Genomic DNA, 14,950 nt, shown 5'->3' on the forward strand with positions numbered 1-14,950 from the left:
CTGGGGCCAGTGCCCTGCCGAAAAGGGGCCAACCCTGGTCTCGCAGTCCAGCTGCGCCACCCTCCACCCCCACCCCGCGCCAGTGACCTCAGGCCAGCAGTCCCGGGCTTCTCTGCACCCTCGCCCTGCTCTGTAAGACTGGTCATTGCCGCCCCCAGGCCTATTGCCAGGAGGCCACCAGGTGACACAGATCTGGCACCTGGCGCGTGCTGGACGCCTCACGGTGTCCCTTCTGGTCTTTCTCGGGGGACATGGTGGGAGGGAGGGCAGTAAGGGGAGGATCCACAGGAGAGGCGGAGAAGCCAGTGCCCGGCCAGCCGGGACCAGGATGAAGTGGCCGCAGGGCTGGAGAGGGAGGAGCCTGCCCCCAGGGGGGCTGCGAAGGGAACGGCCGGCAGGGTGGGACGGGCGGCGGAAGCAAGTCCCAGGGCGGCCGGTGCGTCTGTCTGGGAAGGCGGCGGCCCGGTGAAGGGGAGCCTTTGACCCTGGAATGCTGACCCCAGCGGGCCTCAGGGCACCTAACCAGGATGTTGCCAGGAAAGGGCGCCAGAGTCAGGGAGGCCCGCGTGGAGGAGGTGGCGAGGCTCGGGGAGCCCCAGGGCCCAGAGGGACAGCAGGAGGGCGCCGCGCTGGGCGGCTGGAAGGTCCCCGGCCTCCCTCCGCGCCCTCCGGCCCAGCCTTCTGGGCTCCCGGGGCGGTCGGGCGGAGGGGGCGTCTGGGCCGCTGGGCTGAGCGTGAAAGCCCACGCCCCCTCCCCCGCCGCCCAGAAACTCGCCTCCTCGTAAATCCCATCCCCCCCCCCCCAAGAGAAAACTGCAGCCGTGGCCTCTGAGGCTCGGGTCTGAGTGCCCTAGAAATCCAGGTTCTCGGCCCGCCCAGGGGCCCCGGGAATGTGCATTTTAGCAGGATCCGGCAGCAGTGCACACGGGAGCAGGTGGAGGAGGGAGAGAAGCGGGGAGGAAGAGGAGGAAGCAAGGGGGAGGTGGGCGAACAGGGAGCCGAGAGGGCGGAGGGGGCGGACCAGTGAGGTGCGCCCCGCGGGGCGGGAGGCCTGGCTGAGCCCGGGGACGCCGGGCGGGTCCGGGATTCCCAGGCCCGCCCCTTGCCCCGGCCCCGCCCCCGGTCCCCGTCGGCTCTCCGCCGCCGCAGGCTAATCGGCTGTGACAGCTGGAGCCCTCGGCAGCTGAGCGGTGTCACTGCGAATTAGGCAGGCGCTGAGCCCGCCAACGGCAAATTACTCGTCACTGCTCCGCTGGTGCAGGGGCCGCGAGCGCGCGTGTGCGTGTGCGCGCAGGATGGGCGTCCGTGCACAGCCCCCTCGTCCCGTCTTTCCCGACAGGTGTGAAAAGCTCCCAGCCTTTCGCACCTCCCTGCGGACCTCCGCCCTCGCCCGTCCCAGCAGAGGGGACACCGAGCCTCTCCCTGACCTCCACGTCCAGCCTCCCTCCTCTGGCCCTGCCCGCTCCCCAGCCCTCCGGAGCCGTCCCTCAGGGAAGTGTCCCGGGACCCTGGGGCCCAGGCCAGCACCCCTCCTGAGGGAGCGCCGGCTCTAAGCACCCTCTCTAAGCGGAGGGGAGGGGACGCGGCCCTGCTCCTCCACCAGCCAGGCTGCTCCCTACAGCTCACACGCCCCCCTGCCCCTTCCCTGCTCAGAGCCACCGCCGCCCCTCTGGGCCCCAGTCAGCGTCCAGCCCGTTCTTCTCTTCTTAACCACCCTCGCCAGGTCCCTCCACCTGTTCCCGCCGGGTCGGGGCTGGGTCTCTGCCACCGGCCCTTTCCTCAGCTGCCTCCCTGCAGCCTCCGCCCTGGGGCCCAGCTGGCTGCCGCCCTCCAGGATGGGCCGCATCGGAGGCTCCCGACCGACAAATTCCCGATCTCTTCCTGCCTCCTGGAACAGGCACACCGTAGGCGCCTAATCAATAGTTTTGTGTGAATGAATGAGCCCTCCTCCCACTGTCATGGCCAACAGATTTCTCGAGGCCAGCGTTCCTGGGGCAGCGGGGTGCAGGTGTCCCCGTGGGCGCCGGCCTGGGCCGAGAGAGGAGAGGCCGGGCTCCGTGGCTCGGTAACCGCTGAGCGTGCAGCCAGGCCCAGGGAGGTGACAGAGCGGGTCCAGAGCAGCAGGCGGGGCTGGGGGCCTTTCCCTGTCCGCCCGCCGTCCGTCCCCTCAAGTGCTGGGGACAACCCAGCTTGTCCCACCTCCGCGGCTGGCTCAAAGCCTCCCGGAGCAGCTAGAGGGGAGGAACCCCAGGCTCCACTGGGCTCTGGGGACAGGCTAGCTTCCTTCTAATGCCCACAGCGCTCCCAAGTCCCCAGACCCTGGGCCAGAGGGTCCCACGCATGGCCACAGACTAGGGGTGGTTTGACCTTCCTTGAGACCCAGGAGGGGCCACCAGCCCCAGACTCCAGGTCCTGGCCGGTAGGCAGGTCACACAGCCCTGGCCCCTGCCCATTCCCCATCTGCAGGCAGGCCTCTGAGCCCTTCCAGGCTGCCGCGTGGGCCCGGCCCAGGGCTGCACCCGGTACCCACTGAGTGGGTGAGCCCTGGACACACGGCCTCCAGTCAGGGCAACTGGTGATGGTCCCAACGGAGGCGGGGCTGGGCTGGGCTTTGTGGCACATCCATCCCCAGGGGTTGGGCGAGCCTAGGGAGGGCCTCTGCTCTTGGAGCCCGGCGGCGAGGAACAGGGCCTCTCTCCTGAAGGGTGTCTGGGCCCGCGCTGGTGGCTCTGAGGAGGCGGGCTGGGCCAGAGGCAGCAGAGCCCAGGGCAGGTGGGGAGGGCTGCGGGGTCCCGGGGTCAGGGGCAACCAAGCCGGTGGTGGCTGAGGGCGACTCCTCCCTGGGTGGCTGGAGTCAGAGCCCACGAGGCCACGTGGCCAGGATATGGGGTGAAGGGACCAGGACAGACAAAATCCACGGGGCCCGTGTGTGCAGGTCATGAGTGAGCATGTGTGTATTCCTGGGCACGTGTGGCCATGTGTGTGTGCGTGTGCGTGTGTGTGGCGAGGGGAGGGGTGTCTAGGTCTGTGCATTTGCCTACACACATGGCCACGTCTGCACGCACATACGTGTCTGTTTCTGTCGCCCAGATCTCTGCACGCCTGCCTGTGTGTGCCCGTCCTCAAGGGGGAACACTGGGGAAGAGGCCACCCTCGGAGCCAGCTATAAATAGGAAACCAGACAGGGGCCCTCGGACGGCACCGGCTGCAACAGGCAGGACTCGTGTGGCCATGGAGAGAGGCTGCAGGGCGCGGACAGAAGTGGGGGGCCCCCAGTACAGAGCAGACCTGGGGCCCACCGAGGGCCAGCAGCTGGCATCTGGGGCCGGGGCTGGGCTCAGTCATCTCAGACCTAGAGATTTCCCCGGAGTCCTCAGCCAGCTGGAGGACCAGGGGGAAGTGCGCTGTGTGTGTGCGTTTGGGGTGTAGGTGCCCTGCAGACGTGCAGAGGATGAAACTCTGGGTGGGGGTGGGGGGCCTGGGATAACGCTGCCCCCAGAGGCTGCTGGGCAGGGGCACAGCCAGGGCGAGTGGGTGGTCTCAGCTCAGGCAGCTCCCTGGCTCCTGGCGGGGTGGCTGTGGCCCAGCATGGGGAGGGTGGTCCCCCCATGGGGGGTGGCACCAGGTTCCACTGGGTCCTGAGCACAGCTGCCCCAGGTAAGGGTGTGGCAGAGGGACCTCCGGTGGGGCAGCCGGGCAGGGGACCAGTTTACACGTGGTGACCACACGTGGCACCGAGCCTATGCACGTGGAGTCCGTGTTCGTGACGGGGGCAAGCATGGACTCCCCCAGCCCTCCCCCCCCCCCACTCAGGTCTGCACCCGTGGTCCCTCTCGCACCTCCCTGTGGCCTGAGGGTTCGCTGGGAACGGAATCCTCCTGTCACCCTCCAGGTGGCCTGGATGTGCCCAGACGTCCCAGCCCATGGCTTTGATTGGCAGACCCACAGCCCCCCTCCTCCCTTTGGCAGGCGCTCCAGTCTGACCCACTCACGTGCCCAGCGAGTCTCCCTCTGAAGCTCTGGGCCGGGCTGTCATCTGGGTCCCTGCCGTGGTCCCTGCAGGGCCTGGCCCAGAGAAGGGACTCTCGACAGAATGAAGTGACACAGGAGTAAATGAATGAGTGCCCCCTAAGCGGCGGGGGGGAAGGGGGTGGGGCGCGGGGGAGGAGGGCAGGGTGCCTGGAGGCCGCAAGGCCAAGATGTTCCCATTCCACCCGAGAGAGGGTTCCTGGGGCCTCCTCTGGGAGGGCAGAGGACGGACAGGGTGAGCTGAGTGGCTGAGGCCAGGGTGCCACTAGGGCCCCCTTCCACATCCACACAGAGGGTGCCGGTCACCCCTCTCAGGGGGGGCGCCGGGCCCCGGGTGCTGAGTGGAGGCTTGTCCCGGAGCCTGGGCACCGCTGTCACTCCTGCTCCTGGCCCAGGCCCCCTGGCTGCCCTGCTTCCTCTCACACCTCTGGCCCAGCGGCTCGAGCGACCACTGCCCCCTCCCCTGTCGCCTGCAGGCTCCTCACAGATGCACCATCACACCCAGGACCCCCCAAGGGGGGCAGAGTTGTGAGGCCTCTGATTCTCACCGTTCCGGACCCTCTCCGGTGCCCGCCAGGCCCCCAGTCCAGCCCCTCCCGAGAGGCCTGGCCTGCTGGGGCCCCAGCACCGGTCAGCCCTGCACTCCCGCCGAGTGGGCACAGGACAGCTCCGCGCCCAGAGGGCTTTCCCCAAATAGGCTGTTTGCCCAGGAAAGGATCTGTCTCTAAACACAAAAATAAGCACACCTCCTGCCTCCCGCAACGGTTTCCCTGTTCTCCAGCCGCGTTTTATCCTGGGGCAAAACCGGAAAGAAGGAAGGGGGGGTCGCGTGGGGGAGGAAGGAATGAAAGAGAAATGGAGAGGATGGGGGGAGGAAGAAAAGAGAAGAAGAAAGTGAAACGAGGCCAGTGGCGCCGTGACCCAGGACGGCATGTGCGGACGGCCCTCTTCTCCCCGGGGCCCGGAGCCGATCCAGGCTCTCAGGTGCTGGGATCCGGGAGGGAGGCCGGGGTGCCGCGGGGAGAGCGCTGAGCGCAGCTCCCTGCCTGCCACTACCTCCTGGAAAAGACAGTTCCTGAGCCAGGCTTCCCGTCTGGTCCTCGAGCCTTTCTCTGCCGGAGGAAAACTCGCTCTTCTGGCAGCAACAGCGAAAACTAAGGTGTCCTCGGCGAGAACCGGCCAGCAGACCCGCCCGTGCGGGAAGGGACACCCCCGGCCACTGGCGGTCCTCTTGAGTCCTTGGGGTCCCCGTCCTGAAGCGGGCTGGGCCGTGGGGTGCTGGTGGCCCCCCCCCCCGTGCTGCGGCCTCCTCCGCGCCTGGTCCTTGAGTTCATTCCTGCGCCCCCACATTTCCACTCGTCTCCGCATCACTAGACATCGTGCTCCCCTCCTGAGGGCTCCAGATCTCAGCCGCGGGTGGGGGGATTTTGCTCACACCCCCCACAGACACCCAACCTTCTTGCTACAAGTTTTATTCTAAGGCAGACGGGAGGCGACAGCACCTTCCGATGGAGACAAGAGGACCCTGCGCCCCGCACGGAACTGCAGCCGCCCCGACCAGGGAGGGCCTTCGCTGTCTCCGACAGGGGAGCCTCGCCGCGCACCCGGGGCGCCCTGCTGAGGGTGGCCGCCCGAGAGCTCGTCCTTCTAAACATGCGGACCACAGACGTTCACCTGCCTCGGTCCCATTGCAGAGGCTGGGGGTAGTCAACGAGGTCCGGCGGCTGCCCGGGACCCTTTAGGGTGACGTTTCCGGAGGTCCTGCTCCTCCCGGGTGCCCCCACGGTCCAGGCCTTGCTTGCCCTTTAGAAGACAGAGGCCAGGCCACCCCTCGGGCGGGAGACTGGGGGCTCGGAAGAACTGGGGACGAACGAGCACTTGCCACCAGCATGCAATGGTGCCGCGCGTGGAGTCACCACCGAGGCCGGCCCCGGGCCCCGCTCCCTCAATGCCGCCTCAGTGGGAGCCTTGCTCCCTGCCGGGCAGCCCCAGAGGGTGAGGGGGCGGCCGCCTTCGGGGCCCAGCGGCTGACAGCAGCCTCGGCCACCACTCTGCTCGGCTTCTCCGCTCGGCCCAGGCGGGTGGCCCAGAGCTAAGGCAGGGCCCTGTCCAGGGACCCCCTTTTCTTTCCATTCAGGGAGAAATATGGCAAAAATGAAAGCCAGAGAAAAACCAACCAGGCTCTAGTGACTTTTGGATCTAAACGGATTTATTTTGTGTGTTTTTCCCCCCTTTCCTCAGCTTCGTAGCAAATGAAAAAAATGATCCAACAAAACCCAACAACACAAGAAAACTTTGAACGACTTACGGCGTCTCTGCTCAGAGCGCCGGGCGGGAGCAGGCCCCGGGGGGAGCGCAGGCCTCGCGGTGCCCAGGGGCCTGGCGGTCTGCAGGGCTCACATCGCCAGTGGCCACGCTACCTCCTCTCCGCGGGCTAGTCCAAAAAGCCACTGGGGCTTTTTAAAAGATTCCACAAACAAAACGAAACACAATTTAAATTAAAATAAAAACACTTTCTTCACTCGCCCCCATGCCGGGAGGTTCAGGCTGAAACCTCCTCTTAAAAAAAAATTTTTTTTTGCTAGAAATACTGTGCATTACTTTTTTTTTTTTTCTTCTCTTTCACTTCTCTTGAAGATTAAAATAAGATATATTTCCCCAGGAGTCATAAATACGATCTGGTGCATAGAGAAATATCAGCAGGGGGTCCGGGCCAGCCCCCACCCGCAGAGCGCGGCGACCCCCCACCCCCCTCCCCCCCGTGAGTACTGTAGGGCAGCAGGACTGAACACGGCATAGGTAATACTCCTTGGCTTCAATCTCTAGGGGACGCCGGTGGCAGGGTGGGGGGCAGGCGGGCAGGAGGGCAGGCAGGGACCGGGCCCCTCCGAGCGAGCGACACATGCTGGGACACGCGGACGTCCGAGGGCGGACCCCGGCCGGGAACGAGGGGGCTTCCTCCGGGGTTTTCTTTCCTAATCACCGAGCAAAATAAATAGAGATACTTCGAAAATAAGATCGCTTTAAAAAGGAGTAGTAAAAAAGGGCAAGAAGGTGGGGCGGCAAAGACAGGCGGGGGGGGGGGGGGGTCGCGCGGGGCGGCGTCCGGCGGGGAACCGCGCTCGGCGTATGTACAAGCGGACGCCTGGAAGGAAGTTCGATCCGGCTCAACTTTCCTGGGAAGCCCCGCGCCCCGCGCGCACAGCGGCCGCGGCCACGTCCGGACGGCGAGCCGGGAAGGCAGGGGGCGCCGCGCGGCGAGACGGGGGGGTGGGGGTGGGGTGGGGGGGGCTCCGGTCCGGCGCCTGCGGACGCGGCGGCGGGGCGCGCGGGGCCTGCCCGAGCGCGGAGTCCGAGCCTCTGGCCGGCGGCGGCGGCGGCGCGGGCTCGGGCCCGGCGCTCACAGGAAGAAGTCGGGGGCGCCCTTGGCCGCGCCCGGCCCGGCCTGCGGCGGCGAGGACTCCCGCGGGAAGCCGGCCCCGCCCGCGCCCCCGGGGCCACCCCGGCCCGCCAGCTTCTCGTATTTCTCCTTGTACAGGTCCCGCTCCTTGGCCAGGCGCCCCACCTCCAGCTTCAGCTGCTCCACCTGGCTCTGGAGCTGGCACTTCTCGCTCTCCAGAATGTGCCGCTGCTGCACCCGCTTGAAGCGGCAGGACTGCGCGTAGCCGCGGTTTTTGAGCGTGCGCCGCTTCTGCTTCAGCCGGATGACCTCCTCCTTACTGAAGCCGCGCAGCTGCCGGTTCAGCTCGCGCACCGACATGGACACCAGCTGGTCGTCGGAGAAGCGCTCCTCCAGGCGCACGTGGTGGCCCGCGCCGCCGCCGCCGCCGCCGTGGCCCGCGCCGGAGTGGTGGCCCGCGCCGGCGTGGTGGTGGTGGTGGTGGTGGTGGTGGTGCGCAGCGTGGTGGTGGTGCGCGGCGTGATGCGCGCCGTGGTGGTGGCCGGCGCCCATGTCGTCCGCGCCGCCGCCGCCGCAGCCGCCGCCCGCGAAGCCCTGGCCCCGGAAAGCCTCGTAGGCCGCGGCGGCCGCCGGGTGGTGCGCGCCGTGGTGCCCGGCGTGGTGGCCGCTGCCGATGAGCGCCTCCACCGCGTCCTCGGGCGTCAGGTTGAGCGCCTCGGGGTTGAGGTGGTGCTGGTAGCCGCTCATCCAGTACAGATCCTCCAGCGCCGGCTTCCCCGAGGCGCCCCCGACGGCGCCCGGGCCCCCGCTCGTCGGCCCCGGGGCGGTCCCGGCCTGCGCCGCGCCGCCGCCGCCGCCCCCCGCGCCGCCGCCGCCGCCGGTGCCCGGGCTGGGCGCGCAGAAGCTGGGCGAGGAGGGCACGGAGGAGCAAGGCGTGCTGAGCGGCGTCGAGGACAGCGAGCCGGGCGGCAGGCGGTGGCAGAAGCGCTCGGCCTCGGGCGGCTCCTTCTTCACCTCGAACTTCATCAGGTCGAAGTCGTTGACGTATTCGATGGCCAGCGGGCTGCTGGGCAGCTCGGCGCCCATCGCCAGCTCCGCGGCCATCGCCCGGGGCCCCGGCCCCGCCGCCGCCGCGCCCGGCTGCGCCCCGACGGGAGGCCGGACGGCGGGGGGGGGGGGGGGGGGGGGAGGGAGCCGAGGGCCTCTCCCCCCCCTTCACTCCCACGGGCGGCGGGTCTCGGCGGGGGTGGCGCCCAGGCGCGCGGGGGAAAAGTTTCGCGCGGCCAACTTAGGGGCGGCCGCTGGGGACGCCGCCGGGCAGGGTTCTCGGGCGGCCCCGGCCGCACCCCGGGGCGGGGTGGCGCCGGCCGGCCGCGCTCTTCGTGCCCGCGTTGGCGGCCGGGCGGGCGGCCGGGAGGGTGGCGGTGCGGCCGCCGCCTCGGGCTGCTCGGGCTCCCCGCGCTCCGCCCGCGTACAACCGGCCCCGCCTCCACGGCTGAGCGCCGCGCCGCGCGCTCCCCTTTATAGAGCAGGGCATTCGGTTCCGCCTCTCTGGGCGGGGCGCGAGCCCCCAGGCCAATCAGAGCCCCGGACCCGCCGCCCTCATTTGCCTATCCCCATGGCAACCCGGAGCCCAGCTGTCAATCTCCTGCGGGGAACAGCTGTGGGAAGGGGTGCTGACTGGCCGCCGGCGAGAGGAGGGGGCAGGGCCCTCTGGTGGCCACCGGGGGGCACTGCAGGCGCAGAGGGCGCGGGGCAGAGGGGTGCGGAGAACGCGGAGCGCGGGCGGCGCGGGGCCCGGTCTGAGGCCTCCAGGGCCTCGCACCCGCGACGGGGAGGCCGGAGAGTCTCGGGGAGCAGACGAGGCCCCTCGGTGCCTCGGTCTCCCCGCCGCCCCGCGGGCCGTGACCCCGCAGCCCCGATAGCGTGGCGGCGCCTGGACCTTCTGGCCTGCCGACACCGGTGCCACTGGGCGGCCGGGTCGGGCGCGGCGAGGGGAGTGCCGGCTATTTTTAGCCCCGCGGTTCGGGCGGGTTCAGGAATTTAGGCAACAAAGTTGCTGGCATCTCCGTTCGGCGGCTCCATCGCGGGACACCCGGCTCGGAGGGTGCGCGGCGCAGGTGGGGAAGAGAAGCGCGTGCCGGCGGGGGCGGGGCGCCGGGCCGAGGACCGGGGCTCGCGGCGCGGGTGCGTCCGGCTGCCCCAGGCTGTGGGGCTGTGCGCGCCCCCAAAGCGGAGAGCGGTCCTTGTCACACGCACCGTGCTGCGACGTGACCGAGAGCGCTCTGTCCCCTCCACCCCCCAACTGCTATACTGCTGTTATAGGACTTTTACAATTAACAAATTCAATCTTAAATATTAACATCTGTGCGTAGAAAGAAAATTCTGGAAGGACCTGGGCAGGAAGTCCCCAGGGCAGCTTGCTTTTTAGGTTGTTGCAGGCATAAATGCGTGTTAGTTTATAGTAACAAAAATTCGTACAATTGATAGTGAAACCCCACTTCCTAAGATGTCATGGGGTGGCCCATCCCCACTGTGCCCCAAGGACACCACTCACCCCTTCCTCTTGCTCCCATCGTCCTCCAGGGAGGGCTCGCTGGGCTCTGCTGGGCAGGCAGGGCCACGCAGACCGTGAGGGTCCTCCCACCGCTGCAGGGATGGTTCAGCCAGTGGCTGGGAGCTTGGGCTCCGGGTTATACGGGTTGCCAGAGGCATTGCAGCGTTTGGGCCTCCCATTAAAGTCCCCCGGTGTTCAGAGGGAGGCCCACACTCAGCCATCACCAAGTCCAGCTAAGCGGGGACAGTTTTCCCCACATCCAGCCCCCAAATGTGATATTCAAGGATGCTGGGCCCTTGAACACAGACCAGACCCCTTCACGAGGCGTGCGGCTCTCCGTCACTCCTGCCCCCACTCACTCATTCACTCACTGCCCCGGGGGAGAGGCTCCTGGGGCCAAGCAGGGCACCTATGTCCCTGACTGGCTTAGGCACTGGGCAAGCTCCCCAGCCCTGGATTTGGCCTTGGGGTCAGACTAGCTTTCTAGAAGTCCTTTGGGCCAGCAGGCTTGCCCTCAGCTCTTGCCCGCTCCTGGGGCCCTTACCACCTTCTCGGTCTGCTCCCTGACCTCTGTGTGGCCTCAGCAGAGCCCTCTTCCCGCTGGTTAGTCACAGTCAGGCTGGGTGGGGAAGTGACCCAGAGTCCCTGCACACAGGCTTTGAAGGGCTCACGCCTGCAGGTGCCGCGCAGAATGGGCGTGATGGGCTCCTCAGCCCGGGGAAGGTGCTGGCCTTTGCTGCTCAGGTAGCAAGCAGCCTCCAAGCTTGCTGCTCCCCCCTCAGGACCGGGAGGGCACTCACAGCCGGGGCTGGGGGCCGAGTCCCTGAGGACCCAGGCCCGCCCTCCCACCTGTCACAGAGAAAGCGGACGGGCGTGCTGTCCTCTCGGACCCTTCAACGGCCCGTCTGCAGCCGGCAGGGAGACACCGGTTCCGTGTGGTTCCTGAAAAGGCTCTTTCTCTGCCCGTGTGTCACCTCCGTGCCCTCTCAGGGCCTCACACCCACCCGACAATCAGTGCTTGAAGCAATGGACTTCCGTGGGGACCACCGCGTGGCTCATCGTTAAATGCACCCCAGGGGCGCCTGGGTGGCTCAGTCAGTTAAGTGACTTTTCACTTCAGCGTAGGTCACGATCTCGCGGTTTGTGGGATCGAGCCCCGCATCAGGCTCTTAGGATTCTCTCTCTCCCTCTCTCTCTGCCCCTCCCATGTTCTCTCTTTCTCTCAAAATAAATAAATAAACTCAAACAAATAAATGCTACCCTACAACTCCTTGAGTACCTGCTGTATGGCCCCGGGGGCATCTTCCATCGGGAAGGTGGCCCAGAGATCGCTGGTTGAAAGCAAGCCCGCTGGAGCGTGACGACACAAGGCAGGTTCTCACCACATTCGTGGGCTGTGTTGCCTGGGTTTGTCCCAGGCGTGAGAGGGCTGGTCTCTGACCCCGGCGGCTGGGAGGACACGAAAGCAGGGGGTGAGGGGACAGCTGCTGGCCGGAGCCACCGGCAGCATCTTTGGGCTCACGCCTGGCAGGGCGGGGCGGCCTCGGCTGGCTCGGCTCCCGCGGGGTCGCCACACGGTCGCCCAGTGGGCTGGTTGGGCTTCCTCGAAGCGAGGAGGCTGGTTCCCCGAGGGCCCGAGAGAGCCGGGGGGATGTGCCGGGCGATTTTGTGAGTCCCTCACTGCACGGTTGGTGGAGGCGTGGCGGCGGCCTGTCCACATCCGAGGGGAGGGACAGACGCCACGACCGTCCGGCAGACCGTGTAGAGAACACTACCGTCACAGTGTCCTCGCAGGCAGCGAGCAGAAAACTAGCCACACGGTAACACGCTAGGGAATTACAGCGTGTCAGTGTTTCCTGCTGTTAGGAACAGTCACTCCACGTCTAGCCACTCAGCCCACGTGTCTTCTGTGTCTGTGCTCGGGTCCCGCAGAGCCCAGGTGGGGTCACGTGCAGTCCCTCCCTCCGTGGACGGACCCCTGCAGCTCAGTGGGTGGTCAGCAGGGCCATTTCCTGGAGTCTGGGGAACGGAGGCCCCGGCTTCTTGCTGCCCAGGGGGCTGGCGGACGCCCTCGGCTCCCCCGACCCCAAAGCTGCTCCCACTCGGCCAAAGGAGGAGAGCCCCGGGAGACTTACAGCATCAGGGGACAAGTCAGCTGGGTTCTGGGGTGGGAAGCATGTCCCCGTCTGCCCCTCAGGGGGAGGGGCCAGGCCAGGCGGGAGCAGGTTTGAGGTCAGCAGGGAGCCCGGCTGCGGTGGTGGTGGTGTGGGGGGAGGGGGGGCGGGCCTGCCTGACGCCCTGCCCCACGCACCTCATCTACCGGCAGGAAGCCACCCTTCCACCCTTGCCTGTGCTGTGCCACGTGGAGCCACTGGGTCCTTGATGTCTGACCCCACAGAGAATGTCAGCTGGATGGGTCATTTCTGTCCTGCCCCCGCTGCTCAGCCGGGGACAGGGTCTCATCCACTCCTGTTTCTTCCAGGGCTCAGTGACAGCAGGGTCCAGGGTCATGCCCTGTCCACTTAGGGGGCTCATTTGTACTTTAAACGAGGAGCCTGCTGTGTGCCAGGCACACTGGGCGGGGGTGGGGGGGGCACGCTCAGCAGGGTGGCAGGTGCCTCCTTGGGGTGGGGCTCTAGGCTGGGATGCCCATCCAACCAGGGGAGCTCCCCCAGTTCTCAGGTGAGGCCAGGCCCACCCTGTCCCAGTCCACACCTCTTCGGCGGTGCTCCCACTTCAGGCACCTACCTCACTACACCCTGACACTGAAACCCCAGACAGATCGATGCCCAGAGACCCCCCCCACCCCCGCCAGCTCAGAGCTTAGACGTGGCCCATGGCTCTGACCTCCAAAGCCCACCTCTCTGGGGCCCAGCCCGACACCTCCAGCTCAGAGGGCCAGTGGAGTGTCTCCTCCCCGCCCTGCTCCACGGTCTGAGCTGGTCCACCGGCCCGTGCCACCGCTGGCCACAGGGCTCCAGGGCTCCCCCCGACAGCCATCTCTGCCCCGGCCACCAGCAAGCGGCAGGACAGCCAGAGCGAGGGGCACAGGGCCGGGGGGCAGGTGGCCCTCGTGGGGCGGATCTCCGAGAGGGAGGCCGCGTGCCCCGCTGCACCAGGGCAGTCCCTGGGAGGGCGTGGGCCCGGGGCAAGGATGATAAGGGTCCAGGAGAGAGGCGGCCCTTCCCAGGTGTGCAGGAGTCCGTGCTGTGCCCTCAGCTGGCATCTTACTTTGGCTTGGTGCGGGCAGTGACCGGCGGGCACTCAGGTCCAAGGAACTGCCCCCTCGCCCGGCGCAGGAGCAGGGACTCTGACCAGGCAGAGGCTGAGGCTGACCAGGTCCCCACATGGGTCACAGGGAGTGTGTGGGGAGGTGGGCTCGGCCCAGAAGAGGGCAGCCGCTGGCCCGGCATCTCCTGCTTCCTGGAGTGCCCAGCCCTTCCGGAGCCTTCCACACTGGCCCTCGTCAGACCAGCTGCACGGTGGGGCAGTGGGGCCTGGGTGGGAGCCACTGTCACACTGGCTTTACCAGCGGGCAGTGCTGGGGTGAGCGTGGGGCCGCCCGGTGGGCTGGGGGAGCCCCAGCCTGGGGGGCCTGTGTCGCCCTTGTTTACTGAGAAGGGAAGTGCAGGGAGGAGGCGAGGGTCTGAGGCGGCCACCGCTCAGATCGGGCTGGACCAACAACCCTGTGTCCATCTGTCTGGGAAAGGAGGCAGGATTACTCCCCAGGCCCCTCCCCTCACCAAAAGTTCAACCTTTGTGGGGAGGTCATGGTGGGTGCCAAGAGGGAGCCCCGAGGGGGAGGGGGCAGGAAGCCCCCTTGGCTGTGCTGTGCTCGTGCCGTGCCGGCCGAGAGCCCCCGGGACCGCCACGGTCCCAGGCCGGCGCCCCCGGTTCTGCGGTCTCCCCACTGTCGGTACCGAGCCCGGACTCTGGCCCCCACTGCGTCATCCGCCCCGCTCCTGCGAGGGCCCGGGCCGAGGCTGACACGGATGGACCCCAAGGGGTGGCTGGGGCGGAGGGCCGGCCCGCAGTGGGGACTCCGCCGTTTGCTGATGGGGAGTCGCTTGCTTTCCGGCCGGTGTGACCCCAGAGTCCACCATCCGGCTGCATGGGCCGCAGCAGGGCCCAGGAGCCCCGGGGACGCCCGCGTGGGGTCCCAAGGACGTCACACTCTTGTTCTGTCCGACCGACCAGGTGCCTTGCCCTGAACAGCCCTGGTCCTCCTCACCTCTGGGGCTGGCACACCTCACAGACGGGGACTGGCGGAGAGCAGGAGCCCCCCCACTCCGATCCTCACCGCCACCTCGTGGGTGCTCCAGGCCGAGGCCACTGGGGCAGCAGCGACTGAGGGAGGAGCGTGGCGGCCAGCCCCGGAGCGGCCGGGGAAACACCCTGAATGGCTCTGTGCCCCTCGATCCTTGTCATACCAGACTCCATCCCAGGGCCTTGAGCTGAGGCTACGACCCCCCGCCAGGAGGCCCCGACTCCCTCCAGAAGCACAGACACTTCTGGCATGGGCGGGGTGAGCCTGGACAAGCTGCTTCATGGCTCAGGCCGCCCCGGCCTGCCCTCCAGCCCCTGCCTCGGCCCAGCCACTGTCCTGAGACACCCAGGGGAGGGGCCGGGGCGGGGGGAGACCTGGGCTTGGGGGACCCTGGCCCCAGCCTGTTGCATCCAACACGTCCCCAGGGCTCCCTCCAGGGCCTCTCCTCACCACAAATCACGCTGGCTTGGCCGCAGGGGAGAGGCTGTCCCCGACCCTGTGAGCCACTTCAGGGAGCCATTTCAGGGACTGGGGAGGAGGGCAGGCATTCCTGCCCACAGGCCCCGTAGCTGCCAGGAGTCTGTGGCCAGCCCCTCAAAATCCGGCCCCCAGGGCCCAATGCCGTCCATCTGCGCTGGTGGGCGGCGAGGCCGGGTGGCGGTGTGACACGTGACAGCAGCCAGAACAGGCAAGCAGA

General features: G+C 67.7%; 1 protein-coding gene across 1 annotated transcript; it reads right to left on the reverse strand.

Moving 5' to 3' along the window:
- Positions 1-7,429: 7,429 nt before the first annotated feature.
- Positions 7,430-8,533, reverse strand: MAFA (MAF bZIP transcription factor A). Its single transcript, XM_042973295.1, has one exon. The coding sequence runs from the start codon at positions 8,531-8,533 to the stop codon at positions 7,430-7,432; it is 1,104 nt and encodes a 367-aa protein (XP_042829229.1).
- Between the last annotated feature and the right edge of the window lie 6,417 nt (positions 8,534-14,950).

Source organism: Panthera tigris, chromosome F2 (genome assembly GCF_018350195.1).
Source record: "Panthera tigris isolate Pti1 chromosome F2, P.tigris_Pti1_mat1.1, whole genome shotgun sequence".
NCBI classification, from domain to species: Eukaryota; Metazoa; Chordata; class Mammalia; order Carnivora; family Felidae; genus Panthera; species Panthera tigris.

Bases quoted from the DNA above. Each gene is read 5' to 3' on its own strand.
- MAFA (XM_042973295.1), bottom strand. From the start codon at position 8,533: ATGGCCGCGGAGCTGGCGATGGGCGCCGAGCTGCCCAGCAGCCCGCTG.